At 38.4% G+C, this 16,603-nt stretch overlaps 2 protein-coding genes across 5 annotated transcripts in view; one reads left to right on the top strand and one right to left on the bottom strand.

Annotated features, from left to right (window-relative positions):
- The window catches only part of TIPIN (TIMELESS interacting protein), a 249,307-nt gene that overhangs the window by 77,312 nt on the left and 155,392 nt on the right, over positions 1 to 16,603 (top strand). The gene's annotated exons all lie outside the window — the stretch shown is intronic.
- Positions 1 to 16,603, bottom strand: part of ZWILCH (zwilch kinetochore protein) — a 42,052-nt gene that overhangs the window by 14,714 nt on the left and 10,735 nt on the right. For all 4 annotated transcript variants that reach the window (XR_009544191.1, XM_060169678.1, XM_060169685.1 and 1 more), the window contains 9 exons: positions 10,895 to 11,094; positions 10,305 to 10,375; positions 9,480 to 9,635; positions 8,122 to 8,193; positions 3,727 to 3,820; positions 3,147 to 3,196; positions 2,388 to 2,493; positions 1,778 to 1,857; positions 406 to 562 (listed from right to left, as the gene is read on the bottom strand). Coding sequence is in view for 3 of the 4 variants with exons in the window: in XM_060169678.1 (XP_060025661.1) it covers positions 406 to 562; positions 1,778 to 1,857; positions 2,388 to 2,493; positions 3,147 to 3,196; positions 3,727 to 3,820; positions 8,122 to 8,193; positions 9,480 to 9,635; positions 10,305 to 10,375; positions 10,895 to 11,094 (986 nt within the window). In the remaining variant the exon portion in view is untranslated. The remainder of the gene's footprint in view (positions 1 to 405; positions 563 to 1,777; positions 1,858 to 2,387; positions 2,494 to 3,146; positions 3,197 to 3,726; positions 3,821 to 8,121; positions 8,194 to 9,479; positions 9,636 to 10,304; positions 10,376 to 10,894; positions 11,095 to 16,603) is intronic.

The following is a 16,603-nucleotide window of genomic DNA, read 5'->3' as shown; positions in this document are numbered from 1 at the left end:
AAGCTAAACAGTTTCTCACAAAAAGCCAAATTTTCTGGTACATTACACCATAAATATAAATTAATACTTATTCTAAAAATGATCACAGTTTGCCCCTAATAAAAACAACCAAGTAATGGGTATTAAAATAAAAAGTGTTTTTTATTTACTACATTAACCTCAAAGAATCTCAAAACATTTGAATTAAAGACAAACAAAAACTATAGCTAACTTTAATATAATATCTTTATCGAGCAGGAAACTAAGGCTCAAAAAATGGGAGTGCTTGTCTCACAGTGAACCAGGGGCAAAGCCAGGACTACAAACAATTAGGGACAAGTACAAAGATAAAATCTGAGAATACCTATGTAGCTTTTAATTTTTTGTGATTCAGCTTTAATTTTTTGAGCTGGGAAATGGCCTTACCTATGAAAAAACAGATATAATCTTTCTTCAGTTTATCCAAACCAATTTCCAAAAGCATCTGAACTGGAACAATCCCACTGAGAGAAACCGTGTCCATGGTTCCATAGTAAGACTGATGAATGAGCTTACTTAGTAAACTGTTACTCCCACTATGAAGCTAGAAATTGGGAAAAGTTTATAAAGCCACAAATATAAATATAAAAAGTCCAGTAAGCAAAAGAGAAACAAACTGCATTAGCTAAAAGCTAAAACTTATATAATAACCTTTCATTTTTCATCACCTAAAATATTTGACATTTTCTCATTACTGTCCTTCTGTTATCTCTAATTTCCAACACAATCTTCTGCATTTTCTTTTTTTTTTAATACTATTTTCACTTTGCACTTGTACATGGTAGCGATATACTTGTAAATATCTCACAAACACAGAAACTCTCAAGAGAAAAATTCGATGGGCAAGACTAAAATGCATAGAATGACTAATGCCAAATAGGGGTAGGGTTTGCATGCTTCTGCTCTGGAGTGTATCTCCGTTCACACCTCGGAAAGTTTCTGTCATTGTCATGAATTGGCAGTTGTGTTATTTAAAATAATTCCTATTAGATGAAGAATCTTTTTGTTTCTAGCTTTTACCTTAGATTTTTCTTCATTATAAAACCACAAATTCATTATGGAAAATCCATGAAGTACAGAAATGTATAATGCAGTTTGAGAAACTCATTTGTAACCCTACCACCAGAGGTGACTATCATATTTTAGTGTATTTGTTTCCAGGTTTTTCTCTCCAAAACTTATATTTTTTATACAATAGTGTATAATCCTTTCTTTTTACTGAACACTGTAATCATTTCTCCACATCATCTGTAGCAACTATTACATGTGCCATTATGTGGCTATATCATTATTTACTTAGGCACTCCATTAATAGTGAAAATTCAGGTCATTTACAATTTTTGCTACTGTAAATGAGGCTGTAATGACTATCATGATACATAAAATCTTGATACAAAAAAAAAAAATCTTGATACATATTCCTGTGTATGGCCTTAGGATGGCTACATTTCGAGGATCTCAATACATTATCATAATTGCTTTTTAGAGAGTGTTCCAATTTGTACTCTCATAAGTAGTATATGAGAACAATCATTCGTAGCAACAGTAACGACAATATTAGTAGCTTACAAATACTGTGCATTTAACTATGAACTAGGTGCTAAGTGTTTCACATGAATTAAGGAACCTGTCCAAGTTTACACAGCTAGAAAGTGGCAGAGCTAGAATTCAAACTCAGGCAGTCTGCTCCAGAGCTTATGTCCTTAACCAGTTTGCTATGCTGCTGAGAAAAGGTTCTCACACACACTACTAAACCTACCCATGGCTGTATATCACCACGCTGTAGACTCTGGATGATCAACGTGAAACACTTCACCAAGTCTTGGTAAGAAACCACACCTTGGAAAGCAAGTCAGTCTAACATTACTTTCATGGTTATTTCTGCAGATCAAATATGTCATTCATTTTAAGGATACACAAATGAAGTGGAAGACAAGTACCTGAACTTTATGGATGGGGAAGGGGGAAAGAAATTAAAGGCTCCCTCCCCCCAAAAAAAGCATTTTTAAAGAAAGAAATTAAACCCATTGCCATAAAATAACATACTTAGTACAATATTATGGAATATCTTTTCCTAATAATTATAATTTCATTAAGGTATATGTTTTGGCTCATATAAATACAGCATAAAAACCACCTAGGTCTTATACTTCCGGCAAGAGAAAAGAACAGGTTCTACGAATTGCCTTGTCTTAGGAAAATTCTTGAGTAAAATGTGCCAATGCATTATTAGAAATGAGTTTGATAAAACAGGAGCCAGATGTCCACACAAGACTAGCAGTACACACTGTATTATTTTCAAAAGACTTAAAAGTAAACCTAAGAAATAACAGGAAAATTTTTATTTCACAATCCTGATGGACACCTACTACTACTCATTTTGCACCACAGCTGCTCAGCAAAATCGAGATCACCCCGTACTGTGAGAAGACACTCCATGGACCGATCAACTGCAGCAGAGTCATGTTTCACTGTCTGGAAAAGAAGTGTCAGAGAATACTCAGTTTATTTTTTAAAAAGTGCAACAGTTGAAGGCCAATAAGCTTTCAAATGCTACTCTGAGAAAAGGTGGGGTCATGAACACATGCAAAGAGAGACGTGAATGCATCTTCTACAATTTTATCCACTAACGAGGAGATACAAATAAATAGACAGTGAAAAACGGGACCTCTAAAATTGTTTTTAAACTCTGATGCCTAAAAACAAGCATTTAACTTTCCTCCCATGGAAAAATATTTAATTAAATTACCTTTGTCTCAATTTTCCTATTTGTCAAATGACAACATATTAAGTGCAATTTAATAGTACCACCTGTGGCATATTAACATGCCATCTCATAACATTAATATACTATAATAATATCACCCCACAGTATAGTAACATATTCGTTTCCATTTCTCTGCAGTTAAGTGATTAATAATAAATATGTATTAGTTCTCTTTAAAAATATTCATCGGTTCTCAAGGAAAATAATCACTAGTGCTGACATTAAAGACCAACAAAAAACTACTCTCAAAATGCTACCTTGGCTGTAGCAGATCCATCTGAGATTGTATGACATGAAAGACAACAGTACAACCAAATTTTACAAGCTCTTTCAGTGTGCATTTCCAATAATAATCACTTACCTCTGTGGTTTTTTTCGTAGAATCACCAAATTCATCCAGCTTATTTAAGTCTAGAAAGTGGCAAAAGCTTATTAACTCTGGATTTTATTTATTTTCCTTCATTCCAAATTATTTCCATCCTAATCCTATTTTCAAATGGATTGTAGAAGTATAGAAGCAAATGAGGATAGCAGAAGTATAACCAGGTATTTTAGCAAATTACTTAACTCTCCAATGGAGGTCAAAATAGATACCCACTAGGTAGGGGTGTAAAGATGAACTAAGATACAATGAAAGACCCTGACACACAATGTCAAGCACATGGTAGGTGCTCAAAGGTTACAATCTCAAATATGATTGCAGTATATAAAATGTAAATTAAATAAGTATTATTAATTCTTAAAATCACCGAGACCTCTACAGTTAGCAATTCGGAATGGAAGCTGCCCCTCTCACCATGACAGACCTCATAGCTTTAGATATATCCCAACCAAAAAGAATATCAAGCATAAAAAGACAATTTACATTTAAATATAGCAAGCTTAAATTCCCAGTTAAGGAAAATAAACAAAAAACAAGCATGAGTTAGGAAAACAAACACCATTCAGAAATTCCTGCACAAGTTCAACAGCAGATTTTGCTTCCAGAGACTCAGGCCATTCAGTTACACCAGTCCTCAAACCATCAGCTAAAACCTGTGAGAGATTAAAAAAAAACAAACCCAAAAAACTTGTTAGCAAAAAACATAGTTTAATCAGTAAAATGTATTTAGTAATAATATTAGTGTGTATATATATATATATATATATATATATATATATATATATACACACTTTTTTTTTCTTTTTTACTTGGCCATACCACGTGGCTTGTGGGATTTTAATTCTCTGACCAGGGATCAAACCCAGGCCCTCAGCAGTGAGAGTGTGGAGTCCTAATCACTGGACTGCCAGGGAATTCCTAGTACCTTGAATTCTTCAATGTTTAATGAGATGCCAGGAACTGTTCTAAATGTTTCATATGCAGTATGTTATTTAATCCTCACAAAAACCCTATGAGGCAGATACTACTAGCACTCCCATTTTACTGAGACTAAGAGGTTAATTAACTTGCTTAAGGTCACACAGTAACTGACAGTGCCAGTACATATATCCAGCAGTCTTATGCTAAAGATGGTATTCTGAACTCTCATTATGTGTGCATAGGTGCTATAAAGGATTCAAGACCTATGACCCTGCCTTGAAGACACTTCTAATTTTGGTTAAGAAGGACCGATAATACAGATGAAATAACTGGGGAACAAAAATGTGAGACTGAGTGGAAGTTTACATAAAAATACCATGAATGTGTATGCCTCTACCTACAATATCTAAACTGAAATAAGGAAAGAGGTTGAGGTCAAGATAGGCTGGAATGGCCAGAGGAACGATGTGAAACATTAGCTCAACTCAAATGCAGGAACCATTGGCTACAGAGCAGGGGATAAGATGAAGAAGGTGGGATGATTCCGCCAAGGGTGGCGAAAACACCCAGGAAACAGCAGCAAATAAGAGTACAAGGAATAGGGATTAGACAGAAATAGTGGTCTTAAAACTTAAAAAGATTTTTTATTTCATTTGGAAGACAACAGCCATTGTTTATTTTTTGACAGGAAAATGACATGATCAAGCAGCTAAGAAATCTCCCGTCAGAAATACTCAGGATAGAGTCTAAGGAAAAAAGAAAGTACAGTGTTTCTCAATAAGAGTGAGATCATCCTCCAACCCAGGAAGTCTTTGGAAAAACGCAAAGATAAATTTTGGCGTCACAGTGACTGTGTGTACAGGAGCGCTTTGAGCATTTAGTTTGGTGGGGGCCAAGGATGCTACACATCTTGCAATGTGTACAATGGTCCCAAACCACAAAGAATGATCCTGCCCAAGATGCCCAGAGTGTGTGTCCCTGTTGAGAACAATGAAGGATCATTAGAGTGGTCCAGAAGGGAGGTAATAAGGGCTTTAACTAAGATAGGCACAGTGAGATACCTCAAAGCGAAAAAAACAAAAAACAAACGGTACATTCGAGAGAAAGAGAGAGACAGACAGACAGAAATATATAAGGAATAGAAAAAAATCCTACCTATTTATAAAAATACAGGGGATTGAACTTGGAGAGACGATGGCCACGTGCACATCTAAGAGTCTGTGAATTTCTAAGAGAGATTATAACAAAGTATGGACTTTCAAGTCCGACAGACAGACATGTATTCGAATGAGTTTTAAACCAGCCCTTCCACTTACCAGTTGCTGACACCTCAGGCAAAATAACCGAACCATCTAGCACCACATGCTGGGCACACAGTAGAGGGGCAGCTTCTACCTGTGGCAGTAACTAGAGATAGTTCTTACTAAAGTAAAAGACAGGGTTTCTAGCCTGTGAAACTGAAGGAGTGATGAAATCACAGAAATAAATGGGGGGCTTATTAAGGGGATCTAGTCTGGAGATTTCAAGTTTCATTTTGGACATACTGAATTGGAGGGAAGAGCCCTCTACTCATGTGGGAACTAATTTGATGGAAGTGGGAAAGATCAGAAGTGGTAGCAGCTTAAAGATGGGAGTCTGGAGTTCCCTCGTAAAGGCATTAGTCAAATCACTAAATGGACAAGCCCTCTGCTGGGGTGGAGAAAGGAGGGCAGAGACAGGAAGGTAGAAGTATGACGGAAGCCCACAGGAAGGGTCCTGAAAGAGGAGCTCTCAAGAAAGAAGAAAGGTGAGAAAGGTAGAAAAGGTACCAGGTTTTTTACAAATGGGGAAATAGTAAGAGGAGGTAAAAGTATGAAAAACACCTGGTACTGTGCTAGAAGCTGAAGGCACAATGGGGTACTTGGCACTCAAGCCTAGTAGGGGAGACAGAGAAGTAAATAAATTACTGTTTGATAAACCGTCTGACAAGGGGGCTGCGTAAGGTTCTACGGCAGCACGAAGCACAGGCAGCATAAGCTATTCTGGGGGATCAGGGCAATCATCTGAGGTGACGATGTCACAGACAGCTAACCCAGCAAAGAGGTGGAAGAAGGGCACACTAGGCAGAACAACACACACCCACACACACACACCCCCCACACACACACCCACACACCAGAAAGTGACAGTGTGATGGGACTGGAGCTGCTACCAAGCAGGGAGCTCAGTATGGCAAAGTAGGGAGTGAGATTAAGCTAAAGAAATAAGTAGGAGCCAATAAGAACATGAAAAGATGCTCAATGTTATTAGCCATCATGGAAATGCAAATCAAAACCATAATGAGGGACTTCCCTGGCGGTCCAGTAGTTAAGACTCCATGCTTCTACTGCAGGGGGCACCAGTTCAATCCCTAGTTGGGGAACTAAGATCCCGCATGCCTAGCGGCACAGCCCCAAGAAACAAAACAAAAAAAACCCATAAACAAACCATAATGAGATACCACTTCACCCCCACTAGGATGGCTGTAACAACAATAAAAAAGACAGTATCAAGCACTGGCAAAGATATGGAGAAAATGGAACCCTCATACACTGCTGGTGGGAATGTAAAATGATTCAGCCACTTTGGAAAAGATAGTTTGGCAGTTCCTCAAAAGGTTAAACATAAAGTTACCATATGACCCAGCAACTCCACCCAAGAGATGTGTAAACATATGTCACATAAAAACTTATACACGACTATTCACGGCAGCATTATTCATAAATAGCCAAAAAGTAGAAACAACCAAAACATATATCAACTGATGAACGGATAAACAAAAATGTAGTACATATGCACATTGGAATGTTATTCAGTAATAAAAAGGAACAAAGTATTATAGAAAGTAGATTAGTGGCTGCCAGGGGCTGGCAGGGGTGGGAGGTTTCTGCTAATGGGTATGGGGTTTCTTTTTTGGGTGATGAAAATACCCTAAAATTAAATATGGTCATGGTTGTACAACTCTGTCAGTATACTAAAAACTATTGAATTGTATACTTAAAACAAGTGAATTTTATGGAATGTAATTTCTATCTCAATAAAGCTGTTAAAAAAAAGAAAAGAAAAAAGAAGTAAGTAGGGCAGTGACTGGATATAACTGGCTTCGTACGCCAAGCTAAGACATTTGGAATTTCTACTGCATTAAAATGACTCCCCCCAGGGCTTCCCTGGTGGCGCAGTGGTTGAGAGTCTGCCTGCCAATGCAGGGGACACGGGTTCGTGCCCCAGTCCGGGAAGATCCCACATGCCGCGGAGCGGCTAGGCCCGTGAGCCATGGCCGCTGAGCCTGCACGTCCAGAGCCTGTGCTCCGCAACAGGAGAGGCCACAACAGTGAGAGGCCCGTGTACTGCAAAAAAAAAAAAAAAAAAAAAAAAAAAAAAAAAGACTCCCCCAACGCCCCACCAGGACTTCCCTGGTGGTCCAGTGGTTAAGAATCCGCCTTCCAATGAACTAAGATCCCACATGCCGCGGGGCAACTAAGCCCGCCCACCTCAACTCGAGAGGAGCCATAAGGAAAGATCCCGCATGCCGCAAGTAAGACCCGATGCAGCCAAAAGTAAACAAATAAACACATAAATAAACAAAATGAGCGCCCCCCCCCACACCTCTGAGATGGAATTTGTAGAGTGGAGCTTAAACTACTGAAACACAGAAACACATGCTCATTAATCTTCAGCATCAATCAAAATCCCAGTTAGTAACAAGCAGATTATACACACATTTGGAATTAACTGGCAACTGACTCACCTGGAAAGAGGGGAATCCATCATATGAATAAAATTCAAATACTTCGTAGAAAAGGCAAAAGAACTGTTACCCATTAACTACTAACTGATGAATGTTCCCTTTAACTGCAAGGACAATTACCACACAGTAACACTGCCCCAATTGCCAAGCACATAACATTTGGAACAAGTTTTGAAGAACACAAAACTAAATAACAATGACACTAGCAAACATTTTAATGAAAACATGAGATTTAATACAAGTTACAAATTCTAGAAGGATACTCACAAGGAGAAATTTCAGTTGTCTGTGAAGATGATTCAGAGGACCTCTGGGCTCTCCCAATTCCACCTTAATATTCTAAAAAGTTCCCAGAGTCAGTTTTCACTGGTAATCCCATCTTCTCTGCATCAGGGTCACAGTTATTTGCATTTCAAACTACCCACACATTTAAAAATATATTTCATGAAGCACTAGTGAATTGAAAAAGTAGGTCAATACTGCATTTAGAACACCTTCCCCAGGGTTACCATAGACCCCGCCCATCCCAATACAGTACCCTAAATTCAGGCCACCAGAACCCCTCTCTATACCACAACTGCAGCTACATGGAACACACGCTCTCCTACTCCGTCCCACTGAATTTCCAAAAGGACAAGGAGTAGAAATATAAATAAATACATCTAAAGACTCGGTGACAAACTTAGCATTACCACACACCAAAAACAACACCCTCCCTCCCCCAATAAATACGCTCATTAGACTTCTAAGTGTTAAATCTACAATGTGCTGTCTTCACCAGAGGCCAAAGTTTTATAAACCTAAATCCTTAAAAAAAAAACGCGGGGGGGATGGTTTGAAAGAGAAGAAAATAGTAAATGCCAGTATGTAAATTCCTATTGCAGGAAAAGAAAAGCGCTAAAAATATAATTATCCATGAGCCACCACCCTGAGGAAACCACTTGTAACACTATACAGGCCTTTATGTACACATTTTTAAAAACCATAGTTGAGATCCTACTGTACATATAATTTTGTACTTTTTGGGTCTTTTTTTTTTTCCCTTAATAATAAGCATTTTCTCTCATTATTAAAGATACTTTAAATCATGATTTTAAAAATATATATACACTATTTCATCATGAAAACCTATTTAAATCATTTTCCTACTGACTATTCAGGTTTTGTTTTTAATATTTTCTAAACACAGCTATGTGACTGCATTGAATATCTTTGTCCATATATTTTTGTTACCAATTCTGATTAATTTCTTAAGAGAGATTCTAGAAATGTAAATATAGGGTGAAAGGTCTGAATAGAATAATGACTCTTGATGTGTTGCCAATATCTGCACTCTTTTAAGAACAGCAGAGACTATAAGTCACTGTGATGATTCCGTTTGAGTCCCCACTCAAGAGACTTTATTAATCATAATCGCAGCACCGTGGATAACTGATAGATCAGATCACCTGGCAAAACCCCCACTGGCTGCTCTGGTGAGACTTCAGGGGCAAGCTGAGCCTTTCAAAGCTGCCCAGGGAGAGCTAAGCCTGGGGCTGGGCTGGAAGCATGGAGCACTAGCAACAGGCAAGTTCAAAGTAAATCCACACTGAGTAAACGCAACAGAAAGAAGGGTTTGCTCCTACCAGAGCTGCAGTTGAAGAGAGTGGAGGGATTTGAAGAATCTCATCCACAGGACTCCAGGAAATATCCAAGGTGATCGTAGTTTGTGAGGCAGCAACTGTATCATCCAAGGCAGTGGACTTAAAGAGCTCATACTGGGCAAAGCCGCTGGCTGTTAACTGAAAGAGTGCATCCAGCAAACCATTAGCTGTGCTTTCACAAGGCCAAAGGCCCATTATCAAAATGACTGACTCTTTTCCCAAAAGAAAAAGTGTCGAGGACTTCCCTGGTGGTACAGTGGTTAAGAATCCACCTGCCAATGCAGGGGACACGGGATCAAGCCCTAGTCCGGGAAGATCCCATATGCCGCGGAGCAACTAAGCCCATGAGCCACAACTACTGAGCCCACATACCACAACTACTGAAGCCCGTGAGCCCTAGAGCCCATGCTCCACAACAAGAGAAGCCACCGCCATGAGAAGGCTGCGCACCATAACGAAGAGTAACCTCTTGCTCGCCACAACTAGAGAAAGCCCATGCACAGCAACAAAGACCCAACGCAGCCAAAAATAAATAAATAAATAAATTTATAAAATAAATAAAATTTGTTTTTAAAAACAAAGTGCCATGCTTTTATCCCAAATGGAAAAATAAGACAACTCTTTTTCATCACAAAGATTAGCTAAAAGACAAGGCATATATTTTCAGTCATTAGTTGATATGAAAATAAACATTTTGATACTACAGAAAAATATCTAGTCATATTAGGAGTGAAAAAACCTTTACACTAGGAAGGCAGATTGTTAGCAGTTTGAAGAAAATAATATCAATAGAAGAGAAATACTTACAGTAGACAAGTGATGTCTTTTCTTGTGTGAATTTTTGAGGTCTTCAAGATTTACAGAATAATTTTTATCAGCTATAGGACATGAAAGAAAGAAAATACTTTACAGGTACAATTCAAAATTACATCATTAGAGCTAGAAAATTATAATCCCTCAAATTCTGAGGGTATCACAACTTAACACTAATGATTGTTGAAATTAAATCACAGATGAAATGTTTTTAAAAGAAGGAAAGTGGAACAGAGGTCAATAATACTACCAAAAGTATAATTAAAGGCCCACTATGAAATTAGAATTATATTCAACTTTTTTATCCTCCAATGAAAACTTCCAAAAATACACACATATAAATGAAATGAAACCCAAATAAAGCAGCCATAAAATTCTGTTCGGACTTCTGGAAAACTGTTTCTGGACTATCTCTTACATGCTGCAAGTTACACATTGCAGTAGATTCATGGTGGCTAACACAAGTTCCACTGTGTGCACTTCCCTCTTAACAATATCAAGTTTCAGTAAAAACCACAAAGCAATAACTATACAAATAAATATATACACACACACCCACAAAAGTAAGAGAAGTGAGTTCTCACCTTTACAGGTGACCATGCACAAGACAATTCCTGTGATGATGTTATTGGTTATGATAAGCTCAGCTCCCAGCCAACAGGTACCTTCAGGATCTGAACCATCACACCTTACCCAAAGGGGAGGAAGGGCAGTAACTGGCCGATTAATCTTCAAATGGGTCATATTAGGATTGTGAGCCATGGTGTAAAGTCCAATTAACTGCCTTGGAAACAACAGTAGGAAGAATAAATTAGCCGTAGAGACTGTCAATCAGTCAAAAGTTTTCTTTTCCAAAGATATCATGAACAGTAGCTACAATTCTGACTCTGATCCCACTTCTGATCACCATCTAAGATTTTATACCCAATTCCAATGTGTGTGGTTTTTCCTTACACCAAGCAATTCTGACACCAGCTGGGTATCCTACAATTCAACTCAGTTCTGACACTATCTACCCAAAGATAGCATCAGCTCCCACAGGTTAAAGCCTCAGTCCTACAAGACTGCCTCCCCCTCAACTTCCAATTGCCAAATTCCAAGTCAAGGTTGTCATCTGTGTGTCTATAGATCGCAGGTCCCAACAACCCCCTCCTTGGGTTAAATTAACATGCTAGAGCTGCTCACAGAACTCAGAGAAACATTTTACTTGCTAGATTACCAGTTTATTATAAAAGCGTAGAACTCAGAAACAGCCAGATGGAAGAGATGCAAAGGGAAAAATATGAGGAAAAGGGCACAGAGCTTCCACAGCCTCTCCTAGCAAGCCACTCTCCCAGCACCTCCCTGTGTTCACCAACCCAGAAGCTCTCCAAACCCTCTCCTTTTGGGTTTTTACGGAGGTTTCATTACATAGTCACAATTGATTAAATCACTGGCCACTGGTGACTGAACTTAACCTCCAGCTCCTCTCCCCCCGCAAGAGGTTGGGTGGGACTCAAAGTTCCAACCCTCCAGTCACAGGCTTGGTTCCCCTGGCAAGCAGCCCCCATTCTTAGGTTACCTGGTGTGGAGTTCAAAAGTCACCTCATTAACTTAACAAAAGACACCTTTATAGTTCTCCACACCTAGAAAATTCCAAAGGTTTCAGGAGCTGGGTGCCAGGAACAGCAGACAAAGACCAAATATGTTTCTTATTATACATCACAATATCACAGAATCCCAGAAAGAAAAATCTGGAAACTAAGTGGCAAAATACATACAAGTTTCACCAAGTGAAGAAGTGGGAGCAGGGTACACGAGGCAGATCAAGAAGTGACAAAAAAAAAAAAATGACAAAGTGGGCTTCCCTGGTGGCGCAGTGGCGGAGAGTCCGCCTGCCGATTCAGGGGACGTGGGTTTGTGCCCCGGTCCGGGAAGATCCCACATGCCGCGGAGCGGCTGGGCCCGTGAGCCATGGCCGCTGAGCCTGCGCGTCTGGAGCCCGTGCTCTGCAACGGGAGAGGCCACAACAGTGAGAGGCCCGCGTACCACAAAAAAAAAAAAAAAAAAAAAGACAAAGTGTAGCTACTACAAGCAGGGAGTTCAATATGTGATAGAGGGTCATTGGGAGTGGAAGTAGGCTGTGACATTAAGCAAAAGAAATAACAGAATATGTCAATTATATCTCAGTAAACCTGGGGGCTGGGAGAAAGTAGAAGCCAATAAATATATGAAAAGATGCTTGAGGTCATTAGTCATGGAACACTTAAGGAAATTTGAATATAGTCTGTGGATTAGATGGTAATATTGTAACAATGTTAAATTTCCAGATTTTGATGACTGTTCTGTGGTTATATAAGAGAATGTACTAGATTCTAGGAAATACATAGTGAAGTATTTAGGGGTGAAGGAGCGTGATGTCTCCAACATACTGTTAATATTTCATTTAAAAAACTGTGTGTGTCATGGAGGCTAAACAATACACTACTTAATAATGAAGTGATCACTGAAGAAATCAAAGAGGAAATCAAAAAATACCTAGAAACAAATGACAATGGAGACACAACGACCCAAAACCTGTGGGATGCAGCAAAAGCAGTTCTAAGGGGGAAGTTTATAGCAATACAAGCCCACCTTAAGAAGCAGGAAACATCTCGAATAAACAACCTAACCTTGCACCTCAAGCAATTGGAGAAAGAAGAACAAAAAAACCCCAAAGCTAGCAGAAGGAAAGAAATCATAAAAATCAGATCAGAAATAAATGAAAAAGAAATGAAGGAAACAATAGCAAAGATCAATAAAACTAAAAGCTGGTTCTTTGAGAAGATAAACAAAATAGATAAACCACTAGCCAGCCTCATCAAGAAAAAAAGGGAGAAGACTCAAATCAATAGAATTAGAAATGAAAAAGGAGAGGTAACAACTGACACTGCAGAAATAAAAGAGATCATGAGAGATTACTACAAGCAACTCTATGCCAATAAAATGGACAATCTGGAAGAAATGGACAAATTCTTAGAAATGCACAACCTGCCAAGACTGAATCAGGAAGAAATAGAAAATATGAACAGACCAATCACAAGCACTGAAATTGAAACTGGGATTAAAAATCTTCCAACAAAGAAAAGCCCAGGACCAGATGGCTTCACAGGCGAATTCTATCAAACATTTAGAGAAGAGCTAACACCTATCCTTCTGAAACTCTTCCAAAATATAGCAGAGGGAGGAAAACTCCCAAACTCCTTCTACGAGGCCACCATCACCTTGATACCAAAACCAGACAAGGATGTCACAAAGAAAGAAAACTACAGGCCAATATCACTGATGAACATAGATGCAAAAATCCTCAACAAAATACTAGCAAACAGAATCCAACAGCACATTAAAAGGATCATACACCATGATCAAGTGGGGTTTATTCCAGGAATGCAAGGATTCTTCAATATACGCAAATCTATCAATGTGATAAACCATATTAACAAACTGAAGGAGAAAAACCATATGATCATCTCAATAGATGCAGAGAAAGCTTTTGACAAAATTCAACACGCATTTATGATAAAAACCCTGCAGAAAGTAGGCATAGAGGGAACTTTCCTCAACATAATAAAGGCCATATATGACAAGTCCACAGCAAACATCATCCTCAATGGTGAAAAACTGAAAGCATTTCCACTAAGATCAGGAACAAGACAAGGTTGCCCACTCTCACCACTCCTATTCAACATAGTTTTGGAAGTTTTAGCCACAGCAATCAGAGAAGAAAAGGAAATAAAAGGAATCCAAATCGGAAAAGAAGAAGTAAAGCTATCACTGTTTGCAGATGACATGATCCTATACATAGAGAACCCTAAAGATGCTACCAGAAAACTACTAGAGCTAATCAATGAATTTGGTAAAGTGGCAGGATATAAAATTAATGCACAGAAATCTCTGGCATTCCTATACACTAATGATGAAAAATCTGAAAGTGAAATCAAGAAAACACTCCCATTTACCATTGCAACAAAAAGAATAAAATATCTAGGAATAAACCTACCTAAGGAGACAAAAGATCTGTATGCAGAAAATTATAAGACACTGATGAAAGAAATTAAAGATGATACAAATACATGGAGAGATATACCATGTTCTTAGAATGGAAGAATCAACATTGTGAAAATGACTCTACTACCCAAAGCAATCTATAGATTCAATGCAATCCCTATCAAACTACCACTGGCATTTTTCACAGAACTAGAACAAAAAATTTCACAATTTGTATGGAAACACAAAAGACCCCGAATAGCCAAAGCAATCTTGAGAACGAAAGAAGGAACTGGAGGAATCAGGCTCCCAGACTTCAGACTATACTACAAAGCTACAGTTATCAAGACGGTATGGTACTGGCACAAAAACAGAAAGATAGATCAATGGAACAGGATAGAAAGCCCAGAGATAAACCCACGCACATATGGTCACCTTATCTTTGACAAAGGAGGCAGAAATGTACAGTGGAGAAAGGACAACCTATTCAATAAGTGGTGCTGGGAAAACTGGACAGCTACATGTAAAAGTATGAGATTAGATCACTCCCTAACACCATACACAAAAATAAGCTCAAAATGGATTAAAGACCTAAATGTAAGGCCAGAAACTATCAAACTCTTAGAGGAAAACATAGGCAGAACACTCTATGACATAAATCACAGCAAGGTCCTTTTTGACCCACCTCCTAGAGAAATGGAAATAAAAACAAAAGTAAACAAATGGGACCTAATGAAACTTAAAAGCTTTTGCACAGCAAAGGAAACCATAAAGAAGACCAAAAGACAACCCTCAGAATGGGAGAAAATATTTGCAAATGAAGCAACGGACAAAGGATTAATCTCCAAAATTTATAAGCAGCTCATGCAGCTTAATAACAAAAAAACAAACAACCCAATCCAAAAATGGGCAGAAGACCTAAATAGACATTTCTCCAAAGAAGATATACAGAGTGCCAACAAACACATGAAAGAATGCTCAACATCACTAATTATTAGAGAAATGCAAATCAAAACTACAATGAGATATCATCTCACACCAGTCAGAATGGCCATCATCAAAAAATCTAGAAACAATAAATGCTGGAGAGGGTGTGGAGAAAAGGGAACCCTCTTACACTGTTGGTGGGAATGTAAATTGATACAGCCACTGTGGAGAACAGTATGGAGGTTCCTTAAAAAGCTACAAATAGAACTACCATATGACCCAGCAATCCCACTCCTGGGCATATACCCTGAGAAAACCATAATTCAAAAAGAGTCATGTACCAAAATGTTCATTGCAGCTCTATTTACAATAGCCCAGAGATGGAAACAACCTAAGTGTCCATCATCGGATGAATGGATAAAGAAGATGTGGCACATATATACAATGGAATATTACTCAGCCATAAAAAGAGACGAAATTGAGCTATTTGTAATGAGGTGGATAGACCTAGAGTCTGTCATACAGAGTGAAGTAAGTCAGAAAGAGAGAGACAAATACCGTATGCTAACACATATATATGGAATTTAAAAAAAAAATGTCATGAAAAACCTAGGGGTGAAACAGGAATAAAGACACAGACTTACTAGAGAATGGACTTGAGGCTATGGGGAGGGGGAAGGGTAAACGGTGACAAAGCGATAAAGAGGCATGGACATATATACACTACCAAAAGTAAGGTAGTTAGCTAGTGGGAAGCAGCCGCATAGCACAGGGAGATCAGCTCGGTGCTTTGTGACCGCCTGGAGGGGTGGGATAGGCAGGGTGGGAGGGAGGGAGACACAAGCGGGAAGAGATATGGGAATATATGTATATATATAACTGATTCATTTTGTTGTGAAGCTGAAACTAACATACCATTGTAAAGCAATTATACTCCAATAAAGATGTTAAAAAAAAAAACAAAAAACTGTGTGTGTGACACGTGTTTGTTATACAGATGGGGGAGTGGGCAGGAGCAGAGGAGGAGGAACAAGTGACAGAATCACAAAGCAGAGACAGCAAAATGTAAATAATGGTCAATCTGGTTAAGGGTACACAGAAGTTCCTGAACTATTCTTTTAATTTTTCTGTAAATTTGAGTGTATCAGAATTAAAAGTTACCAAAAATATGGCTTAAAATTTTTTTTCAAAGAGATGAAAGCTAAATTTATTACCAACAGATGTTCAGAAAAGGCATTTCTAAGGGATTGTACTTCAATAAAGAAATACAATAATCCCAGAAGGAAGGTCTGAAATGCAAGAAGAAATGGAGAGCAAAGAAATGATAAGCCTATGGATAAATCCAAACAAACACTGGCTGG

This window comes from Lagenorhynchus albirostris, chromosome 1, assembly GCF_949774975.1.
Source record: "Lagenorhynchus albirostris chromosome 1, mLagAlb1.1, whole genome shotgun sequence".
NCBI lineage: Eukaryota > Metazoa > Chordata > Mammalia > Artiodactyla > Delphinidae > Lagenorhynchus > Lagenorhynchus albirostris.
Note: the sequence above shows the minus strand (reverse complement) of the source record. Positions and strands in the feature narration are given on the sequence as shown.